Source organism: Seriola aureovittata, chromosome 17 (genome assembly GCF_021018895.1).
Source record: "Seriola aureovittata isolate HTS-2021-v1 ecotype China chromosome 17, ASM2101889v1, whole genome shotgun sequence".
Taxonomy (NCBI): domain Eukaryota; kingdom Metazoa; phylum Chordata; class Actinopteri; order Carangiformes; family Carangidae; genus Seriola; species Seriola aureovittata.
In genome coordinates, this window is record NC_079380.1 from 13,576,484 (window position 1) to 13,600,017 (window position 23,534).

The following is a 23,534-nucleotide window of genomic DNA, read 5'->3' on the forward strand; positions in this document are numbered from 1 at the left end:
GAACTCATTACATAAAAAAACACAGTACTGATTTAAGCATTTAAGAGATTATGTTCAGCAAATTCAAGAAATAATTTGATAAAAATGGTTAAAAGAATAGAGAAAGTAATATCATTAAATAAAGTTAAATATAGGTTCTGCGGTTGTGACCAGCTAAAAATCATTTGGCAGAAAAAAGTAAAGTTTGGCCAGCTCTCCAAGTGTCTGTTTTATTTAACTCAAGAATGGTAAGTCATTTAATATTTCTTAAAATTGATTAATGTTTTTCACATTCAAATAGAAAATGGAATTTGATCTCAACCCGATCTGGAAGGGCCCTTCTGTTCAAGAGTCGAGCCTTTTTTGACCGTTGCCAGCAGTTAAATGTTTTGATTATGTTACTTTTTTGCCCTCATTTTATTGATTCATTTAGATGTTATTTTAAGTTTTTTCTTCTCACGTAATGGTATAAATGCGTTTACAAAACCTTCTCCAATTCTTATCATTTGTTAATTTGATTTCATCTTTTTTTAGTCAAATTTATAAATATTTCATGACATTTAGCAGAATCCATGGCTACATGTGTGTAGTTGTAGAATGTAAAACTCCCAGAAACAAAACTGAGGACATGACCTGGGTGTCCCCAGTGATAGCTAGTGATACAAGCCTTGTGCTGTTGATATTTAATAGATTTTTTTTATTCAGCAAAATTAGGGAGTGAATCTTCATTTGCATGCATAATTTATTACTTTATAACATTTCATCTTATATTATTGGAGGCTTTAGTAGATTCTCAGCAGCATGTATAATGAAAAAATTATATAATAAAACAAAGCAAGTCTTTAAAAAATAATGTGGTGACAACAGAAGATATCATCTCATCCATCTGTTCAGCATAAAACATAGTCCAGTGTTTCAGCCTACTCATCAAGTTTTACCTCATTTGAAGTCGTGTCCACTCTGCCTTACGACGGTCGGCTCTGCGTATTTGTACATTACAGGATAGTGGCAGGCACTTGGTCAGTGGTGTAAATCACAGTCCAGTGGCTGTAACGGCATTACAGCATTTGCCGTCAGCACGTTGGGTTCCTAATCACCCTGGCTCAGTAAAAGATGGCGAGACGGTGTACAGCCCGCTCCTCAACACTGCCCAGGGGAACCAGTAAAATACTGGTTTGCTGCTGAGCCAACCGCAGCCTGCTAACAGCTTAAAGCCAGAGGCACTTAGCCACACAGCGCCATTGCTGGCTTTCTTGGGAGGTGACAGGGATTTCCTCTTCTTGTCAGTTTCTGTCAGTTTTCCTAAAAATACATTTTTTACGGTCTAACTCGTGCTCTCACATTTTGTCTTTTTCGTTCCAGTTTCATGTCATTCACTAGCGAGAATTTGTTATGTTTGTGTGCAAAGTCATGCTGAAGTATTTCATCAACCAGACTCTCATTGCTCTCTCTCTCTCTCTCCCCATCCTAGTTGAGCCCTAATCCCTTTTCTTCCTTTTTGCTGCTTCACTTTCTCTCACATTTTCTTCATCATTTCTGACTTTATTTTTACGTCTTTTCTCCCCTCCTTGATGTATGGTCACTTTTTTACGCTGTTGCTCAACTTTATTTCAAGTTCAGTTTTGCCCAGTTTTTATAGACCTCGTAAACATCACTGTAGAGCTTGCCTGACATGTGATTTATTTATTTACTTATTTAATCAAACTGTAAAAATAACAAGTCAAAGTTGCAGAGTAGCAGTGTGATTATAACATGAAAATGTGAAAAAGTGAAGGTCTTTGTGTATTAGCTAATATTTTCACTCCACACAGGGATAGAAACTCAACATCAATGATCGATTGTTTTTATCTCCTCGTCCACACAGCGACAAAGAGCTTATCAGAAAGGCTGAACAGACTAAACTGTCTTTACAGCCTGCTATGCTTATACGTACATCATAGAACCTTGTTCCTATTAATGACACTTTGTCCAGCTTTGTTTATTTTTTATCAACAATCAAATCTTTATATCACACTGGAGTTACAAGGATTTTACTCAACAGCAACAATTTGTTCTTGCTTTGATTTTAGGATCAGTTTGTTTTCATTTCTCATTGTAAATTACCACCTCCTGACTTTTTCCCTTGATTATCGTGTTCCTAAACATTTTTATTTGTTTAGTGTGTGCTTCCTATATTACACAGTATCAGGGAAATATATTAAGCTTGTCATATATTAAATACAACATGTACTATAGGATTGCCCTTCACCCTGTCAACACACCCAGTCGTGGGACAATCATAGACCACCATGTAGATACAACTATATTCATGCTACACAGTTATATACTGATGTATATAATGATGTCCACATATCTGTTAAGAAACACACAAGCATGCATTTTGGTCTGAAGTGCGCATGTTTTGCTGTTCACAACACGTCTGTGGGTTTTTTACATTTAGAAAAAAATGGAGCTGGAGAGTTCAGCAAACAACAAACAAGGAAAGTGTCCCTGCAGGAGAGAGAGGAATAGAGCCAGTTCACCACAAAATGACCTTTTACTTTTTCACTTACTTTCCACATTGTCACTCCAAACAACAAATGTGCCTTCTTTAAAGTATTAAACTTTGCAGTGTGTTGTTTTTACAGCCCCATCAAACTTGATAAAAACCTGATAGCAGCGTATTTTGCAGCCGAACAAGGCCACTTTTTTACCTAATATATTTGTCATACTGTCTTAACTCTTCCTCAGTGACAAAGCTCCGGTCACACAGACCGGAAGAAGGCAGAAGTACAAAACAGATGCTGCGTGAGGTGAATGGAGAGATCTCTTCTTTGCTTTTTCTTGGATCTATGAAAATAGGTTTTCATTAACTAAACCATCAGGCTCACAGCTGGCAGTTTGGGGACAGAAGTTTTAGTGGGCTGTTCATTTAACATAATTTTATTACACAAGTGGTATAGGAATGTACAGAGTTAGGCATATTTTGCATTATTCAGCACATGTATAATTAGTGAGCACAAACACAGACAGGGAGGGTGGGGGCTGCCTCACTTTCCCTTCAGGACAGCCTGGGAAAGATTGTCCTGGATTATTTTCTGATATAGCCCCTACTCAACCCCTGCTCATTATTCTCCCAGCCTCTCTCTGTCCTATAGAGGCTGCGGTGAGTGTGTCCTTGTGTGAGTGTTTACTATATCTGCATATGTATTGGCATCTGCGTTCATGTGTGTTTTGTGCGGATTCACCCCCCTCCTCCTCTGTCCACAAGAACATCTCCTCGTCACACGTAAATGTGCTCTGACGGCAGAATGTGTGGGCTGCCATGAGACGCAGCCGGGGCACCTCCTCGCGAGGCCCGGCCTGCCTTTTCTTCCCACAGCAACTCGGCACCCGGTAGCTAGGGAAAACGTCTGTGGGAAGGAGTGCCACCACCGAGGAGAAGGAAACTTTGGGAGGGAGAGGGAGAAACGAGGAACATGCATGGGAAATTAGTGGCTGCTATAGGAAACTGAATGTGGCTGAGAAATATGGCCGAGAGAGAGAGAGAGAGAGAGAGCGATAATGAGCGCACTCAAAGCAGAAGTTGTCACTGTTTCTGTGAGAACAAACACTCTGCTATAATCATAATGTTGACTCTTCCCACCTGTTGTCTCTTGCCAGCTATACCCATGATAAATCTGTTGCTCATAAAACCGTCTTCTATAGAGGAACCTTTTATATATAACACTAGCAGAGCAAGTGTATGTTTTATCACCTTTTTAACATAGTTCATCTTAGGTTAATTGGACTCAAAGTGAACTTCAGTTTTAGATTGGAAAAGGCTTGGGGTGTGCACACAGAATATCATTCTGCGCTTTTCACCGTTCATCTGTCGGAGGTTGGGTTAGACAGGCTGTGTTAACGAACCTTGCTTTGGGAACAGAGGCAGGATGTCACAATAATAAAAAAACTGGCTCCTGTTTGTCATCTGTTTATTGTTTTCTTGCTTTTTATTATTATTATTATGATGTTAGGCTCCTTTGTCATTTTCCATGTGGTCCTGTCATGGCATTTTGGCCTCATTGAAGTAAGCCGAGCGCTTCATGTGAGTGGGTTATGTTAGTGAGGAACATGAAAAGGCCCTCAACACAAAGACCTCAAGAATCTGTACACTAAGCTTTTAGTGATTGGAGCTGTTTGTTTCACGCAGGGGAGGGCACAACAGTGAACACACAGAGACCTGGAGAGGTCAAACCATAGTTCACTTTGAGGTTTACTAGTCTGTTGACTCTGCGCACACTGGCACTTCTCATTAAGGGGCGAGACAGAGACATACAACACAGCTGGGCTGTGCATGTCTCAGAGCTGGACAAGCCATTAGTGCTCATTTTATTGTTGAAAGGATGAAGAATCCATCATGAAAACAATCCTGGGTTTTCCAGCTTAAATTATTGAGCTGATTGAGAACATGTTTCCCTTAGCAACTGGCCATTTAGCCCTCAAAGTCTTTTAAACTAGACACATGTGGGTGCTGTGTCAGCTGTGGTATCCTGCATGTGTGGAAGGAGCAGTACTAAATCTGGTTATCTACTCTCTCTTGAGCTAAAAGTGACGGGTTTCTGCTCATTGCTGCGGCGCTGATAAGAGAGATGGAAGAGGAGAGAGTGCAGAGAGGCCGAAAGAAGAAGGGGTGAGATCCAAGGGGAAGAGGTTGGGTTGAGGGAGCGTGTGGGTGACCTCCCACCCCGCACTCACTCAGGGGGTCACCCAGAAGCGCCATTTTCCCATGATCGTCATTAACCGAGGAGATACACAGTGAGGGATTTTTTTTTCTTGTTTATTTTCCCATTCTTAGAGTTTTATGTTAATGTTAAATTCAATAAATTGTTAATCCACTTGGATGTTTGAGCTCCACTGTGCAGAATGGTGCATATGTATGTATGGAAAGATGCACATAAACGTCTATGCAGATGTACACAAGGTTAAAAATGGGGAAAACAAACATGTAAATGTATCCTCAAAATGCAAATGTTAAAGCAACAGTCATGCAAATGTGTCAGAGTGACCCCAGTTCATGTTTGCCCACGTGCAGCCCAGAGAAGCATGTTTCAGCCTTTACTCATGAAGAGAACAACCCTCTTCTCTTCATCCCTCTTCCTTCATTTCCTCCTTCATTTCCTCCTTTCCTTCCATTTTTTCCCTCCTGTTGTTCCTTGCTTCCTACCTCTCGGTCTTATTCTCACCCTGCAGTCTGGTATGTCAGGTAACAGCAGCATGCCTGTGGTTTAGTGCAGGAAGCAAAGTAACTGCAGCTCAGCTACAGTATGTTCACTATGACTGCACTGCTGTACGAGTGCTATGACAGAAACGCTATCAGAGGGATGAGAGCATCGAAGCCCAACAGGTCACATCAGGTCAGCCCGGTGCTTGCACCTGGCTGATTTGCATTTTAAGATTTGTCACCCTATTGCTTTATCAGCCAACCAGTCACGTGATGTGGTGGGAGTGTACCGTCCCCGTGTGGAGGCACCACTGCGCAAAGAATTATAAAAACCTATAAAATGCATAAAGAAAAGGTATAAATGTGTATTTATTCTTTTTTTTTTTTTTTTCAGTGACGTGCACACTCAGTATTGCAGGTATTCTTTTTGACAGTATTTTCCTCCTCTCTTACTGTCTCATTTCCTGTTTTTCCCAGTACAGAGAAAAAAGCATTTTTTACCCCACCGTCCCTTGTTGCCTGACATGCACACTGTGTGGTCTTGCCTGGATGCATTGTTTCCAAACTGTTGTGGCGCCATTCCTGCCCTTATGCATTTAAAATTTATTTCTTCTCATTCTGTCTCTCTGTGTTGTGTGTTTCTTTTATGATGATACCATGCCTCTGTCCAAAGCACTTTTGGGTTCTGCCAGGTAATCACTGAGTGATTTGTCTCTAACATGACCTGCCTGGTTAAATAAAGGAGGTTAAATAAAAACAAACACACATGCACTCAGATAACAAGCCTCTCTTCGGCTGTGACACACAGCACTGATAATGGTAACATGAAGAGATGGATGTGGAGGACTTGACATCAAGCAGAGGTCAAATAGAAGTTGATCAACTGAAAAGGGAGAGTAATGGAGAGTGTTTTTTATTGCTATCAGCTTTAGAAGTGTCCTAGCTACTTTTACTGTTATTTTGAATTTCCTTTTTCTTTTCTTTTTTTTGTCTCCTGACCATCCAGCCTCATTTGTGTTTGCAAGGCTGAGGCTCATCGAAGTGTAATTCAATGCAACATGAGTGCCATTTAGCTCTATCCTCCAGAGGAATACACATCTGCTGTGTTAACAAATTGCTTAAAGCTGCCTCGTCATGCAGCGGTGAGGCTGGATGTGGGCTTGTAAACGTCTGATCAGCAGAGGCTCATTGTTAAGAGATGGTGGCTACATAGACAACACTAGAAGTGTGTTTCTCTGTGTTACACGTCTCCTTTTGTCAGATGCATGGTTGTCTACTTTCCTTTTGACCAGAACTGCCTGTGTTTACTATGTAAAGTTTATACACTTGAAATGTTGTAGGGCAGTTGTTGGCATTGTATGACTGGAATACTAAACTGTGCATTAGCTATGCTTACTCTGTATGGGTGGTCACAAAACGTGGTTTCTCTCTTGACCAAGATACAGACAGAGGTTGTGTGTTTGTGTGTGTGTGTGTGTGTGTGAGAGGGGTTGTTGGAAAGATGGGCCAGTAATAGGAGTCAATCTGGTCGTACCAGTTGCCGCTCATCAACAGTCTCTTACTTTCTCTTTCTCTCTTTCTATCCAATAACTCTCCCAGATTGTAGCACGATAGAGCTCAAAGCATTCTTATAAGGACACTTGCACACACACACACATGCATGAGGACATGCATAACTGTTGTGATTTACTACATGAATGTGATAGTTATCTTATCTCTTCTCTCTGTCTTGCTTAGTTTCCCTCTTTTTTTCCTCTCTCAGTCTTTAACCCTCTCTCTTATAGTAAATCTGCACTGTTCTCTGTGGTTTTTATTGTTTTTTGCTGCACAAATCCCTACTTCGGTCATTAAGGCAGATGATTTAGTGTGGGTGTGCTGAACACACTAACAGTAAAACTCAGGCTTTCATGCACAGTCAGTCCACACAGGACAAAGGGGGAAAGGTAGGGCCGAGGCCTCACTGTGCTGGAATAGTTTTTAAATTGCTAAACCTACAGCATGCTGTGTGGGAAAAGAATAGTGTACATTTAATGTCATGTAATACTCAAATTGCAGCCGATATTCATGTCTTTACATGAACAAGTTTATCAGCCATAAAAGTCATACCAAACCTTGTCTGTGATTTTTTTATTTCAAAAGATCCCAGTTATCTCTCTGAAAACAATCATTTTTTGTGTTTCCAAACGTTGACTCTCCGGAGATAAAAGATTTTCATCCCACAGGAGTGGAATTTGTGCTTTTTGAGCTAGGAGAGAAATCAGTGGACGGGATCAGAGTGATAAAGTGTCATTTTAAATGGACCAGAAAGAGCAAGTATGGACACATAGTTGCAGTCGCAGAAAGGTTTGTGTGTGCGTGTGTGCGTGTGTGTGTGTGTGTGTGTGTGTGTGTGTGTGTGTGTGTGTGTGTGTCGCAGAGAGATGATTCAGATCCCCAGTTGCTCAGTACCAGAGACAGAGAGACAGCGGCACTGATAAACTCTGTTAACTGTCTCTGATAAAGCAGAACTGGAAGACACCACGGAGTCAAAACATGTGTGAATGACGATCGATGAAAACGCTCTGTTGAACGCCTCAAGATTGTTTTCTGTAGCTCTAGTTGAGCAGGAATGGGGGTTGGGGGAAAAAAGAGCAGGTCTGAAGAAGTTGGTTTAGGGTTTATATTTCTCTCTTTATTTTTCTCCTTCTCTCCCTCAACCCGACCCTCTTACTCACATTTGCACACACGTACTCAGGCTTGAAGGAAAAACAAATATTAAACAGTAATGTTTTGTGTCCGTAAATTACTGGGTTTTATGGTTCTAGCATTTCCAATAATTCTGTCTTGGCGGCCCATGAAGGAAAGTCTCCTAGACGCACACACACACACACACACACATATACAGTCATACACAGTAGGGCAAGTATGTGCTGCTATCATTCGAAGGAACTTTGGCTGAAGATTTGAGCAACATTTGCCAAAAATACTCATCATTAAATGTCAAAGTCATGTGATATTCCAGTTGAGTTGTGGCATCGGTTGGGTTGTTGGTCTGTAGCAGTCGAGTGTCTGTCCGAGAGAGACCACGGTCTGTTTAGCTGGACATGATTTTAACAGGCCAGTAAGTCATTCATCGAGCCCGTTATTGGTGGATTGTGTTTTTAAAGCAAACTTTATTGAGTGTCTCGGTGTGTGCGGGGCATAGCAGCAACAGTTTGGACTTGTGGGTTTTCCACAGTAGGAAAAATAGACTGGAGTGCACCTAAGGCTGACATCATCTCCAATTTATTCTCTATAACAAATCAGTGCAATGTGGAGTGACTGACACACTAGAGCCAAGTCAAGCCTGAATTCACAGTATGATAGTTACTTTTAAGTTATGCCTCTGGTATGCAGAATAATTCCTGTGCAAGACATGAAGCCTGTGGCAAATTTAGAGCATGAAATTTATATTTTGTGGTTTATTCACTGAATTTAAGTGTATTTATACGTAATATTTTTAGTGCAGATACTGATACAGATTATTTTCAATTCAAATTTGTATCACTGCATCTGCTGATATGTATCATATCATCAATAGTGTATTTTCCATTAGTTTTGTTATGGTTCTATCCATTCCACATTGGTTTCATTTTACATTTAGATTTATTATTGGAATTCCTCACCCTGGCTTGATGTTTATTCTCTAAAAAAGACATGTATTCCTGTCTTTGCTATCAGTACTGGCTTACATCTGTGAGGGAACTGACTGGAAAACGTAGACAGCTTTTGTATGCAAGGCAAAACTCACGCAAAGAGAAGCAGGTTTTTGGGCCTTATTGGCAGAGAATTTGCTGATCACTTTACATCTGTGAAGTACTAATACTGACAATCCATCAACTTCCAGGTGAGAGTGTGAAACTGTTCACTGTTCCCTCACTTCCTCTTCAACATGTGTACGTCTGTCTGTCTTTAGTGTTTCAAATGCGACCGTGACGAGAACTGGAGCTTTCCTCAGGTGACCTAAACTGCAGAGGGGGTGGTTGCGGTCGTGACCCTCACCCCTTCTCTTCCTGTCCTCTGTGCCATCACTTCCTCTCTCCTCTGTCGTCTTGAGACGGTTGTGGCTGCTGATCAGTTCCCAGGCCCCTGCCGACAGGTCATTTAATGGTCATCTAGTCCGGGCCCTTGATGCTGAACCCCGGGGTTAACGCGGAACTCACCTCTTCCGGGGCTCCACAGATGACAACAAGCAACCACCAGCTCTTCAGAGATACAGGCACACACCTCAGACATCACAGATGCAATCACAAACCTAAACACATGCTAATATGAGAAAGATGCATATTTATTTCTGTCAGTAATCTCAAAGCTGTCTTTTATCATGTGCATTTAAAAGATTTATGTTTTCTATTAGTACTTTCACACCTTTATCTCCTCTTCAGTCTATATATACCCTGACACCCTCATGCCCACCCACGTCTTACAACAACCCAACCCCCCACACGTGTCCGCCAGTCCACAGGGCAGTGGTGGGTGTAAAGAGTGTGAGGTATCCTGCCAGTTTATGACCATCGTCCTGGCTGCTTTATAGCTCAGCCTGTCTGGACCAGTTTACCATGCATTTAAAGGTCTGCCTGAGTGTTTGTGAGTGTGTGAGTATGCATGAGTGTGTGTCATTTTGGAGATGAGTTTCTCTTATTCATCTAAGACAAGTAGAACCGTGTGTGTAATTTTCTGCTCAGCAAGTTGAAGGCCTGGTTTTCTCTCTGTCTCTTCTTGTAAAAATAAAGATTAGAGTTTTCATTTTTCATGTCACCATTATGCAAAACAGATGCACTGTCCATCATGCGGTGGGACAGCACTGTTTGTTAAGTTGTCTTAAGATGTCTCTAAGTGTCTGTTATATTTTAAGCGGTTTGTTTTCTACACATGCTTGAAAATGTGATATGTGGTTGATGCAGTAAGGACTGTCTTGTTGCGGCCTCATTGTTTTCCCCTGCAGAGAGGGATTAGTCGTTGTGCAGCGCTGATTGGGGCTGCCTTTGTCAGTGTGAAGCTGGAGCTGCACTGATGACAAGTTGGAATGGTAATGAAGCGTTATTCCGTTTCTTGAGGACAGGAGGGAAATTACTGCTGAAGCTGTTGCATTTTTTCCGTTGGCATCTTTGCATGTGGTCTTATGTGGAATTGGGAGTGTGTGGGTGTCAGAGGGGTCACTGCAGACCTGTTGACATGGGACTCAGTCAGTTTAATTAAATTCTGAGCATGCACATGCATGTGTGCCGCTACACATACTTGTGCGTGTATGTGTGTGCTGGTTGTCAGGGGCCAGAGGATGGGGCCCGGTGAAGCGAGGAGAGAGGGGAGAGCAGCCGCTTGGCAGCCCATCTGAGAGCCTCGTCACTGGGGCTCAGACACGGCCACAGCTGGCCCCTCCACCAACAATCCTGGCTTTTCTTCCCCTCTCAGGAACGCAGCGCGTCAACTCTAATTCCCTTCTAATGAACTGGCTACTGAAGGTAGCTAGACAGGCAGGCCCAGCGCACTTATTGAACGCACACACTGGAAACAAAACACACACACTCAGTGAAGAAGGTATATTGCACTTTAGTACATTTCAGAGCTCAGCAGGGTGACTGTGCAGCTCACCTGCAGCCTTTAACACCATATAAGAAGAACCTGCAGTGTCCTCAGGTTGCGCATTTTTCTTTATTGTCATTGCAATGTTTAATAAGAAGGGATTTTAAAGATCTTCAGACTCATCTAACCATCTGGATAAAAAAATGTTCTTTATGCATCTTTATGTTTCAGTTCTATTTCTGACATACCTCAATTTGTAAAATGTGAACAAAAAAAAAAAAAATGTTATTATCAGTTATATTTTTCTATATTGCGACCTGTCCAGGGTGTACCCCGCCTCTCGCCCGAAAAGATGCTGGGATAGGCTCCAGCCCCCCTGCGACCCTACTAGAGGATAAGCGGAAGAAAATGGATGGATGGATGGATTTTTCTATATTAATGTAACTTTCCAGTGTTTTATATTTTCATACACAACAGCATGTTTATATTGTTTCTTGTGTCATACAAAATGAGCAAGAACATATAATGTAGTTTTTATGGCTACATGTACTTGAAACAAAACACAGTTCCATCTTGGGACACCGGTTAAATATCTTTCCCATTTTTTTTTTTTAAATCCAGGTGCTTAGAAGAGTCTTTAAGGATTCTGGAAACATTTGAAAAACAGCAGGAGGAGTTTTTGTGAGATTTATCCTTCAGAGAAACTGATTCGTAGCTCAGTTACTTGAATTCACTGGCAAAAGGTTGAACCGAGACTAAAAACAAGATGTTATTCTGTTCACCGTCTTATGTCCAAAAACAAACAATACATATAACTACTTAGTCAGGTGGCAGATGATCAGGGCTCGTCTCCTCTCGTGGGACTGAAATTAATCAGGACTGTGAGCACAGTCAAATGTATTTGAGTTAGTGAGTGTTTATGTCCGATCACTGTGAGCCTTAGCCTGAAGCTGCCCTCGCTCTGACCCTGTGGTTTAGCTTCTGTGGTGCAGCCTTTGGAGCTCTGATACTGCTAATGGAAACATTTATACACATTTAGACGGCACAAGCGCAGAGGTTTGATTGCTTTGTGAACTTGGGAGTTTACAAAGGTGACAAAGTTCATCAACTATGATATATTGTTTATTTACTTGCTTTGGCACTTGTTCGTCTTTTTCTTTTTTTATATGTAATGCTTCAGAGTTTGAAAGGACTACCGCTGCCAAAGCATTCGCTGGCAGTTTAGTGGACCTTTTCCATGATCTTCTGAAATTCACACTCACAGACCTGCTACGGAAAGGATTTCTCGGTCTATACTTCACATTCTTACACAACACTAGAAACCAACCCAGGATTTACCATCCGGGAGATGGTTTTGCATGTCCTGTGTTGTTTCATTATGAATCCCAGTTAATCACCGGTGGATTATTCCGCACCAGTCCTCCCATTGTTGGGGAAATGTGAACGCCCATGGGCCTGCAGCGTAAGTGTGCTTAAAACCATTAGCTGTGTCCAATTCCCTTACACAAGAGTAATAACACTGAAACAGAAAGAGTGTGTTCTGTCGCAGCAAACAATGAAGACAGGAAGAGGGCAGGGTTCTCATAAGAATAAATAGATAATCTGGTTATACGAACTTCTTCATCAGATGATTATGAAAATAACATGCTTTTATGGTCATACTTTTAAATCGGAGATACAGTTGTTTAGTTACAGCCAGCTGTTCATCACACCAAATATTTGTACTGATTAATTTTATACTACAGCATATCCACCACATTATTAATCTGCCGCTGATTGTGTGTATGTAATGTTAAATCATGGTTGTAAAGATGACTTACAGTTGCAATATGCTGAGAGAAAGGAGCAGGTTTAAGCAGTTTACCTCATGCTTTTGTATTGGTCATTCCATTTTTCACCATACTAGCAGTGATGATGATTTTTTTGTGAAATCTAATTGGAAATCTGTTGGATGGGCTGTCATTAAATTTGGTTTGTGAATTCATGCCCCTCTCAGGATAAGTTGTAACAGTAACTTTTCATCCAGCACTGTCTTCCAGATCAGAATTTTAATTTGCCCAGTACTTTAGTTTTTGACCAAATCTCTGCAAAATGAATGACATTCCCATCAGCCTCAGCCGTACTCGGTGCTAATTAGTGAATATTAGCATGCTAAAAGGCTAAACTCACATAGCGAACATGGTATACATTATACCTGCTAAACATAAGCATGTTAGCATGTTAAGCACAGACTTCAGCACATGAGTCTCACAGAGCCGCTATCATGGCTGCAGACTCTTAGTTTTGTTCTCCCTCAATATGAAAACATACATGTAGCCAAGAAGAGGTGGATGGATTCAAAAACCTGGGAGACAAATGTAGCACCCGCATTCATCCACATTCCTGATTGTCTCTCTGTTGACATTTTAGATTCTAAGAAAAACCCTGTGATTAATATTTATGTCAGCCACAGTTTTAGCAAATTATTTAACCAGGATTCTGGATTATAGCCTCTGATGTCAAATTTTGAACACTGTAATGTCCTAACCCAAAATATTCCTACTTTAAGTAATTGAATTATACCTTAAGAAGATAATAAGACCTTAGCTGTCATTGAATCTTACATCCAAATGAGTGTGGGAAGGAGTATTTATATTTACCTCATGTTTATCAGGATGACTTGACCAGTGTGCACTCTCGCACTTGAACTCTAAAATCATTGACTTGATACTCGCAACAACATGTCCGCTGTTTTTTCTGTGATGTTGTGTGATAATCCAAACATTGTTTTATGGCCAAAGCTTCAGTCTGAGACAGTGAGTCACCTCTGGCCAGTGGGACAACAGAGGCCAGCTGGGACTGCTGGACGAGCTGCAGGCATCAGTCTGTGGAGGCGGGAGGGCTGATAAAGTGGACTGTTCGAGTTCACAGTTCAACAGACCCTTCAACCTCAGCGATAGTGCTTCTGCAGTCACTCACTCCCACTGACTGGGATGACATAACCAGGGGACAGATAAAGAAGAGAGGAGGAGGTGGAAAAAAGGATGAAATGAAAATAGAAGGAACAGTTAATAAAGCTGAGGTCACACCACATCATCCAAAGCCTGAGGATAACCCCAATTTAAAAATGAAGACTGATTCACAATAGTATGTAGAGTCTCCAGTGCTGTGGTTAATGATTCAAAACTCTCACTTTCATTTTGAGGTTTAGACAAATGGGAATGGTTGTGATTATAGCAAATGTTTGATCTTTCTTTATTGGAATCTCGTAAAATCTGAACATGATTCAATAGTTTGAGCTAATTATTGAAAAGAAAAATCAAGACATAATGTGCTTGTCCATGATTGTCAGGTCAAGTCAATTTTATTTATATAGACCGAAATCACAAATTTGCCTCTGAGAGCTCCTCAATGCTTACATCATACGACATCCTCTATAAAAAAAAATAATTTACCAGGGAGAAAAAAAAGCTCAGTGCTGTTTTTTTTAATTTTTTTTATTGCTGGTTAGAATTGAAAGTTTTTTATTGTGTCCACCTCAGAAGAGCGACAGACTGATCTGTGTAAGCCTAAAGAAAAAATCTCAATATCAATTGAGATGTAAACAACCAGATGCTTTGTTTTGGTTTCATGTTCCCCAAAGGCCTCCTCTCTCTTTCTTCTGTACTTTCTGACCAGCTCTTACCTGTTGACTGGAGCTTATTGTGCTGTCCAGTCTGTGTTTTTAACAGTAAGGCTGGCCAGGCTAAAGGGCATGATCTCATAGAGCAGAGAAAGGTCTCTTTGACTGATACTGATCTGGTCATAGCTGCTATAGCTCAACCCATAACAGTATACCTGTGCAGGCTCCTTTCATTAGCTCCACTTATATACTATATATGATACACTACTGTGTGTGTCTGATGTTATCACTGTGTCTGGATGTGCCTGTATGTGCTCACACAAGCGTACAGAATGTGTTGCTGTGTGTGCGTTTTTCATATTCTGTCACGCTAGCAAGCACATGCATGATCATGTACTGTTCCTTATAATGCAGTATTTATTTCTGCACCCAAATGTGTTGAATATTGAAAGGATATTTTGTGTGTCTGTGTGTGTGTGTGTAGGTGTGTGTGTGTGTGTGTGTGTGTGTGTGTGTGTGTGTGTGTGTGTGTGTGTGTGTATCCATAATTAGATTGTTATTGACCGATGACTGGACATTTTTTCTCAGTTGAACTCTATCAACACTAACACACAGCCACACACAAACACACACACACACACACAAACACACACAGCATTTCTGTGTTTGTCTGTCATCCACATATCCATTTGTCTGGCCCTCCATTAGTCAGTTATTCCAGTATCTCCAACATTATCAAACGACAACACATTCTCATAATCATAATATTCCTGGACTGACTCTCTCATACACACACACACACACACACACACACACACACACACACACACACACACACAGATGCACACTAGAGTAATATGCCAGTCATATCTGCTGGTGCTGAAGGCTGCTGTCATGCGCAGAAGGTCATTTTATGATGTGCGTTTTGGTCTGTGTGAGAGAGCGGTGTGAGGTGATGGCAGACGAGGCAGGAGGCGTGCTCTCTCCCACTTTCTGTTTAGTGTAAACTCTGATAGGAGCAGAGTGCCAGTGACAGACTGAAGCCAGGGGGATTTTTGCAGCATCAGGCGGCTCATCGCAGAGTGTTGTAAGGGTTAGAAAGGTGTTGAGACGTTGGTGGGTGCAGATATGCTTGAGAATATGACACTGTGGTGAACTAGTCTGTTGTTTTCTGAAGTAAATTCTGTACAAAAATGTTTTCTTAGCTGTAATTCATGCTGTTCAGCTGGTATCATGCACACCTTTCTGTCTTTCTTTCTCATATTCCATCACTCAGAAAGTTGTGGTATTTGATGACTAATTAGCATGTGTGTGTGGTTAACCCCATTCTAGTCACACACCCAACTTTTAAAAGGCTTATGTCTGGATTAGTGTGTCAAGCTTGATTCGGCGCTGCACACACGCACACACGCACACACACACACACGCACACACACACACACACACACACACACACACACACACTTCTATTTACAGCCTCTCGTCTAAGAGCATGAATGAGGTCTGTGATAGTTTTTCTTTTCATTCATAATCAGACCATGTGATCCCGATCTGCACAACAAGCTCACTCGCACACTTAATCCTGCGTGAGCATAACTATATGCTGTTATTAATGCATGAGCACATACATCATTAAGCTGTATTATTAGCACATGTATGTATGTATGTTTGCTTGTACATCCATGTGCCTAAATATGCGCATGCATGCTCGTATAGGTTTTCCCGTGTGGGAAAATGGGCTGGTGGTGAGGTGGAGCATGAAAGCGATAGTAAACAGAGACCATTATCAGTGATAAAGCTCCACTCCTATTATGTGGCTGTTTGACTTGTTGTACATTTACTGTGAGAAAAGCAGAGATAAGGCCTCAGAGAAATAATTGGGACTTGAGGCACAGCGCAGCGTGCAAGGTGGAAGTGTTGTTGAATTGGAAAGGAAAGAGTGAGAGAGGGAAAGGAAGACAGGCAGCGAGAGGGGTGTGGGAATGGAGGTGTTTAGGGACTCCCCAGTGGTCTGACTCCGACATGGGAACACACAGCCACCCTAACGAAGCGTGGCCGCCCCTCTCTGACCTCACAGGCCCGGGACAGAGGGAGAGATGTTAGAGAGAAGAGGAGGGCACAGGTCGGGGGGCAGATCCAGTTTTTCGATACATCAAGGGTGAAATGAAAAGGATGAACAGGAAGAGTTGAGTTGAGGAATCATGGAAAAAAGGACTTAAAGTACTTCAAGTCAGCCTTTACATGGGACGAACACACATAAGCATGACATTCATATTCACATTAGTCTTCGTATTATTCTGGAGACAGACGTTAAATCGGAATAGTCTTTTAGGAAATTATGCACATTACATAATAATTTGATCATTTCATTAACTTTAGTCTCTGCTGCTTATTTAATCAAAAATGGCGACAGTGGGACGCTTTGGCCTTGGCAGCACTACTTAAGGTGTTTAGGTTTTGGTCTGTACTGGACTTAATCTTACTTTTCTATGCCAACAAAATAGACAAGCCAAAAAAAAAAAACCTTTTCTATGTCTTCTAAGTTTTAACATCTCCTCCACGGTTGTGCCTCTGTAACTTCTGACTTTTTCGTTGTAAGATTTAAAGAGTTAACTTTCAAATGAGCCCAGGTTTAGACTGTAATCGAAAGGGTTGAAGAAGAGTAACCTTTTTATTTTGGATACATTATTTTCGGGCCAGTGCATAAAAACGGGGGGTGTGTTAAGGGGTTACAGTTGGCTATCTATACTATGCTTCTGTTGCATCTTATTCTTCAGTTTGCCTTTGTAGGATCAATAAAGTTTATCTTAAGACTTTACAGTACAATAAATAATACTTTATACCCACATACACAAAGCAATATTTCATTTCCACTTGGCAGGCTAGTTTACCAAAACATCTTATGCCTTTGCAGTCATAACCAGCATTCAGTTATTTCTCTGTCTGCTTTTACTACAAAACTGCCAAGAGTAAAATTACTTCCAAATATGTAACAAAAGACTTAAATGAAAAAAAGATCTCCATCTTTGGAAAACATTTGTAAGCTGAATAAAGGATGTGAGCTATTATAACCACAAACTTGTGGCTGGCTGCCACTTGTTTGTGACTGAATGATCCTGAACTTGTGTAGGTTTGTCAAAATCAGTTTTGTCTTTGAATTCATACACAGCTGACATACAGCCGCGCTCACTCTCTCACATGTACACAGGAAAAACCCTTGCGTGTCACCATGCGCTGTCGGTTCCGATACCCAATCTAAGTCTGTCATTATAATGTCATACTTGGTGCATTACATCACTGGTTTGTCATTCCCAGTTGATGTGCAGGCAGCTGAGTGGCGTTACTCTAGAATAGTAGCGTTACACAAGGTCACCAACATAAGCCAATCACTGGAACCATGAATGAAGTGGAGAGCCAGCTCTCCACTTCATTCAGCCTATCTCCGGCCTGTGATGTGAAGTGGTTAGATCAGCCATCACCCTCGGTCCCGGCCCTGGAAAATAATACAGCACGCTGACTGTTGCTTCTTATTGATGAGGAGAGGACAGAAGGGAGGGACTGAGGGAATACAAAGGAGAGTATGAAACAGTGAAAAAGTGAGATTTGCCGGCGTTGCCTGTGTTTGTGCAAGTGTTCCTCTGTCTAAGCCATGATTTCCTGCTTGGTTTAATTACTACAGAGAATTGTACTTTCCCCCATTGAGTTTCAAGCTCATTGAGTTTCCTCATCCTCCAATCTTCTTACATCAAATCATGAGAGGAGGCAGGTGACTGTGGCTTGCCTGGGTGGATTATTCAAAGGTGTTGATTGATGGATTTATTTAATAGACCAAAATTAATTAATAAGCAAATATCAAGCTAAAATTCTCTGGTTGCAGCTTCTCAGTTTTTGATTGTTTGACAAAACAAAACATTAAAAGACATCACATTGGGCTTTTGGAAACTATGATAGCTGTTATTTTTCACTATGTTCTGACGTTTTTAAACTAAAAAATGAACCTATTTAAATCTTCAGCAGGGTAATAGATGATGAAAATAATAGTTAGTTGCTAAGTCACATTGAGTCAGGTTTTCTGTGTTGAAGTCCATTTGACAACATATCCATTTTGAAACATATTCCTCGTAGGTTTAATGTTATCTCCCTCACTTTGATAGTGAGCTTGTTAGTCTTAATGGAGATAGAAATGAAATCAAAGTGTTTGTGACTGAATCTAACTCTATAGCCAAGCTGAATTAAGTTTTTCTTTGTCATGATTATTTCTTTCTGTTCACCACTTTTACCCTAAAACTGAGCGCACTACTCCATCTAGTGGCGTCTTTCCTAAACTCCAACCTATAGAGCCTGTGATGTATTTAAGTGATTATGTAATAGCAAGTATTCTACATAAATGTGATATATCTGAGCATCATTTGAATCTCCATCTCCCTCTCTTGTCCCTTTGCCTCCAGGATGGTGATCCCCCTGTTTGATGAAGACACTGGTCTCCTCGTACTGGCTGGCATGGTGAGATTTAGATTAATGCTCCTCTATTGTGAATTCTCTCAGGTGGTAAAAATGAGCAAAGACATAAAAGATTAGATATTTATGCCTGTAAGGTTTCATGTAGTTGCATCACAAATCTAGGATTGAGATGTAGAAGAACTTTAAAGGATGTGTGATTTATTACTGAGAGAATCATACTTTGTCTGTTAGTGTCTGATTTAGTAACGCTCTGTTCCTCACAGGGAGACAAGGTGGTCGATTGCTTTGAAGTCTCTTCCTCTGAGCCTTTCCTCTCTCAAGGTAAGAGCTTGTCATCTGTTATCTGTCTGCTCGCATTATCACAGCTTCCCTCCTGGCTCCTCACTCGCTCTCCTCTTTTCTTCTCTCTATTTCACCCGGGAAGTGAGTCATTGTCTTACGGATATCTCAACGCGTGGGGTTGCCATGGTTCCCAAGCTGGCGTTGGATGTGATGTCCTGCGAAGTGATGCGTGTGCTGCAGCTGACAGACAGCTGCATTGTGCCAATCAGCTATCAAGTCCCTCGCAAGGTGTGTACAGTAACTGCACTGTGCTGACACTGCCTCAAACCGCACATTCATAACAGGTAATGTGCATGTGTGTACATGTTGTCTTGGTCTCTAGCATTCAGGCCAGGAGTTTCATGAAGATCTTTACCCGGACACAGTGGGCACGACTTCAGCCATGTCGGCTGAGGAGTGGTGGCAGGGAGGGAACAAGCAGGTAACGGTTCTCAGCTCACAACAAGTTTATCCAGTCTATACACTGTGCGGACGCCTCAAACGAGTAACTGCGTTTGTCCTCAGGTGCAGAAAGTCAGCCTCCACCCAGACAAAAGACCCAAACTAAAGGTTCCACCAGCAAAACAGATGCCTGCAAAGAAGGAAGTGACCAGCAGGGGAAGCAAAGAGGTGAGAGAAACACCTTAAGAAAGTGTTATTATAGTACATGGTCTTAACTTTAAACCAGTCCAGATTTTCCAGAAGCAATTCAACATCATGGTAGCTGTGGCAGTAGTAAAAACTTGACATCATACTGTTACATACATACAGGATCCAGCTCATGGCTGCTCCACCTCCAGCAGTCCTCTGAGTACTCCCAGCAGCAGCGCTGTCCCATCCCGCTCTCCCTCCTCCACCTCCGGCCTCTCCTCAGGCTTCCTCCCCAGCCCCAGCCCCAGCCAGAGCGCCAAGGCCATCCAGAGCCTGCTGGGTATGGACACACTCACTTCTTTATGGTGTCTGTCATATTATAATAATGTTTTTTGAATGAGAAACCCATTAATGGAAAATGATCTCTCATCCAGGGCCCACCTCCAAGTTCCGTCACATCCAGGGAGCAGTGATGCACCGGGACACACACATTACTAACATGCGTGGCCTCAACCTGACCACACCAGGCGAGTGTGACGGCTTCTGTGTCAACCGCCAACGCGTCGCAGTGCCTCTTGCCATCTCTGGGGGGCAGATAGCCATCTTTGAGGTACAGCAGCAGATGGAAATTTAATGATTTATGGGATGTTGATTTAGAAAAACTGTGGCTGATCTCCATTTTGAGTGTCTTTTAATTCCCTTGTACTTCAGTGTTTTTGTAAAAGGAGACTTCTGTGTGCTGTGTGAGTGTGTGTTGGTGACTGATTTTATTCCCCTCCTCAGCGCTCTCAGCCTGGCAGGCTACCAGACACATCCCTGCCCACCATCCAAAACTCTGTAAATGTGGTCGACTTCTCATGGGACCCCTTTGACGCACGCCGGCTTGCTGTGGGTGAGTAAATACACACGCTGTATATGAAGCAGTCTGTGCAGCCATATGCTCCTTTGTCTTCTCGCTGTCCATCTTGCTAAGTGCATGAGTGTGATTTAACATGCATGTGTCCCTCTCTGACTGTGACAGCTGGTGATGATGCTAAGATCCGGGTGTGGCAGGTACCAGAGGGAGGGCTGAAAGAGACTCTGACTGAGCCTGAGCTCATCTTGCAAGGTAGGACAGGACCCACTTTCCAAAATTACCTCAATGTAGTTTTGTCTGTCTACTAAGTGAGTCATATAACAGTTGGTGCGGCAAAAAATCTTATATAAACTATATCTGGTTCATTGTTTACAGTGGATCCATGTGGATTATTTCATGTATAAGAAGGAAGATAGGTAGTGATAGTCACAACAAAGTAAAAGTCAAGTTGACTGATGGCTGATATGACCCCCCCCCCCCCCCCCCCCATAGGCCACACGGAGAAGATTTACTCAATCAAGTTTCACCCTCTGGCCAGCGGACTCCTGGTGTCTTCATCCTACGATCTCACAGTCAGACTGTGGAACCTGGAGAGCGGCGAGCAGGTCAAACTCCTCACTGGACACCAGGACCAGGTGGGTGACCAAGACGAGGCTAAATGCAAGAAAAAAATAAGTGAAAGCTAAGTCTGAGGTAAAACGTCTAGCCATAATGAGAAGCTATAGGGTGCCAAGGAAGCATCATAGATATGTGTAGACTGTTTTGGCACAACAGTTTGGACATGAGGATATGTGTGCTTACAACATACTGAAATAATTACATCAGCTGTTCATGGTACAAGTCTCTGAGCTGCTTCTTCTTTCTTGCCCCCTCTTCTGGTTCATGCTCAGGTGTTTGGGATGGCATGGAGCCCAGATGGCAAGCTCCTGGCCACAGCATGCAAAGATGGTAAAGTTCGAATCTATGATCCTCGCAAGTCCACAACACCCGTGCAGGTATGTACAACACACACAGGAATAATATGGTGGGATACCGCTTTGAAAATAGATGATTTGTCTTTTGGTGTGTGTTGTTAAAATGGTGAAAGACAGGCGTAGCTCCAGGCCACAGTCTCCAGTCTGCACATGCTACAACTCAACTCAGTTAAATATTGATGAATGACTCAGCAGGCTCGTCTCATACACATGCTAAGATTTCATTTCACAACTGTTAGGAACTATGTTGATTGGTGGGAAAACAACCAAACAAGTAAAAGCAAGCAAACGCATATGTCAATATGTACAGTTTATTAGAATAGCTACATTAGTAATCTCAAAACACTTCATTACAATGCTTCTTAATTACTGAAAACCATGGCTTCTTTGTCTTCCATTAACTCATCTCTCCCACTCCCGCCTTATTGTTTTGTTTTTTTGTTATTTGTAGGAGGGCCCCGGTCCCGAGGGCCCCAGGGGAGCTCGTATAGTGTGGGTGTGTGAGGGCAAGTACCTGTTGGTGTCGGGATTCGATAGGTACTTAACACGATATGATTTTTTTGCTCGAGTGGCATGAAAAATATATTTTCATAGAGCGGCAGTAAAACGAGAAGGTTGACCTCTGACCCTTCCTGTCTTTCGCCTGCAGTCGCAGTGAGAGAGGACTCTACCTGTACTCTGCAGACTCCCTGTCCTCTGGAGCCATCGCCAGCGCTCAAGTAGACGTGTCCCCCTCCACCCTCATCCCTTTCTATGACCCTGACACCAGTGTGATCATCCTCACTGGAAAAGTAAGCAAAAATTAAATTAAAGTTTTATTTGAACCAAAATTGAGAACAAAATAAGAATTAGTTGTAACCTGTGTTTTCCAGGGTGATACCAGAGTTCACATTTATGAGATCTTCCCTGAAGAGCCCTACTTTATTGAATGCAGCAGTTTTAACTCTCCTGAACCACATAAGGTACTGAGCTGACCTCCCTCTCACTTCCATTGATTTTTTGATATTTTAATTAATCAATCAGTTACCATACCTCTGCATACATGGACAGCCAAAGTGCTAGAGTGGTTACAATACCGTACTTCAAATCTTGTCTCTCTGTGAGGCTGATGCTCTTCGTATTAGCCAAACTCCAGCACTTTTCTGACTGTTTCTTTCCTTATCTGCAGGGCTTGGCCTTTCTGCCCAAGACAGAGTGCAATGTGCGCGATGTGGAGATAGCTGTGGGACTAATGCTCACCAAGACAACCATAGAGCCAGTGGCCTTCAGAGTGCCACGGGTCAAGGTGAGCCAACTACACCACCCAGAAGACTTATAGGAATACTGCATTCCCTCCCTCCTGATCATTATTCCTAAGAAATGGTTGTAATGAGTTCCCCTCTCATTCTTTACCATAACCACCTCCTCTGTGTGTCCACTTTTGGGTCTTCAGAAAGAGTTTTTCCAGGACGACGTGTACACAGACACAGCAGTGTGGTGGGAACCCATCCTGACTGCCTCCGGCTGGCTGTCCGGCATCAACGGCCAACACAAAAAGATCAGCCTGAAGCCCAAAGACATGACACCAGGTGCAGACACGGACCAGAGAGTCTGAATATGTATACATACTATATATGTGCTTATCTAATATAGCTGTCAGTCCTCCACAGTCTACCTCAGAATTGGAAACTGGTATGTTTCTGCCTCTGATTAGGTGTGTGTGTGTGTGTGTGTGTGTGTGTGTGTGTGTGTGTGTGTGTGTGTGTGTGTGTGTGTGTGTGTTCCTTTTTTCTCAGTGAGTGAGGCCCCCAAAGAGGCTCCAGTTAGGAAGTACCTGCCCTCGTCTGTTTACCTGGAGGAGAAGACTGATGAACAGAAGAAAGAGGAGGTGAGGACGAACTAAAATAGCGTAATGTGATTGTGTTTCTAATGTATGTGTTGTGTTACCCAGTACATCCCATCTAGACTTGGTGCGAGGTCTCTCCGCTGTTTGTCCTGCATCGAACATGTCAGTCATCTGTTTTGCACATTAACCAACTCAGTAGTAGC

The 23,534-nt window shown here is 42.2% G+C and overlaps 1 protein-coding gene across 1 annotated transcript in view; it reads left to right on the top strand.

Annotated features, from left to right (window-relative positions):
* Positions 1 to 23,534, top strand: part of coro7 (coronin 7) — a 108,727-nt gene that overhangs the window by 82,619 nt on the left and 2,574 nt on the right. The window contains exons 10-26 of the mRNA XM_056401058.1: positions 18,752 to 18,806; positions 19,028 to 19,085; positions 19,189 to 19,334; positions 19,429 to 19,527; positions 19,611 to 19,715; positions 19,857 to 20,016; positions 20,111 to 20,286; positions 20,460 to 20,568; positions 20,698 to 20,784; positions 21,025 to 21,167; positions 21,423 to 21,527; positions 21,958 to 22,043; positions 22,156 to 22,297; positions 22,379 to 22,468; positions 22,675 to 22,791; positions 22,939 to 23,074; positions 23,282 to 23,373. Of these exons, the coding sequence (XP_056257033.1) occupies positions 18,752 to 18,806; positions 19,028 to 19,085; positions 19,189 to 19,334; positions 19,429 to 19,527; positions 19,611 to 19,715; positions 19,857 to 20,016; positions 20,111 to 20,286; positions 20,460 to 20,568; positions 20,698 to 20,784; positions 21,025 to 21,167; positions 21,423 to 21,527; positions 21,958 to 22,043; positions 22,156 to 22,297; positions 22,379 to 22,468; positions 22,675 to 22,791; positions 22,939 to 23,074; positions 23,282 to 23,373 (1,906 nt within the window). The remainder of the gene's footprint in view (positions 1 to 18,751; positions 18,807 to 19,027; positions 19,086 to 19,188; positions 19,335 to 19,428; positions 19,528 to 19,610; positions 19,716 to 19,856; positions 20,017 to 20,110; positions 20,287 to 20,459; positions 20,569 to 20,697; positions 20,785 to 21,024; positions 21,168 to 21,422; positions 21,528 to 21,957; positions 22,044 to 22,155; positions 22,298 to 22,378; positions 22,469 to 22,674; positions 22,792 to 22,938; positions 23,075 to 23,281; positions 23,374 to 23,534) is intronic.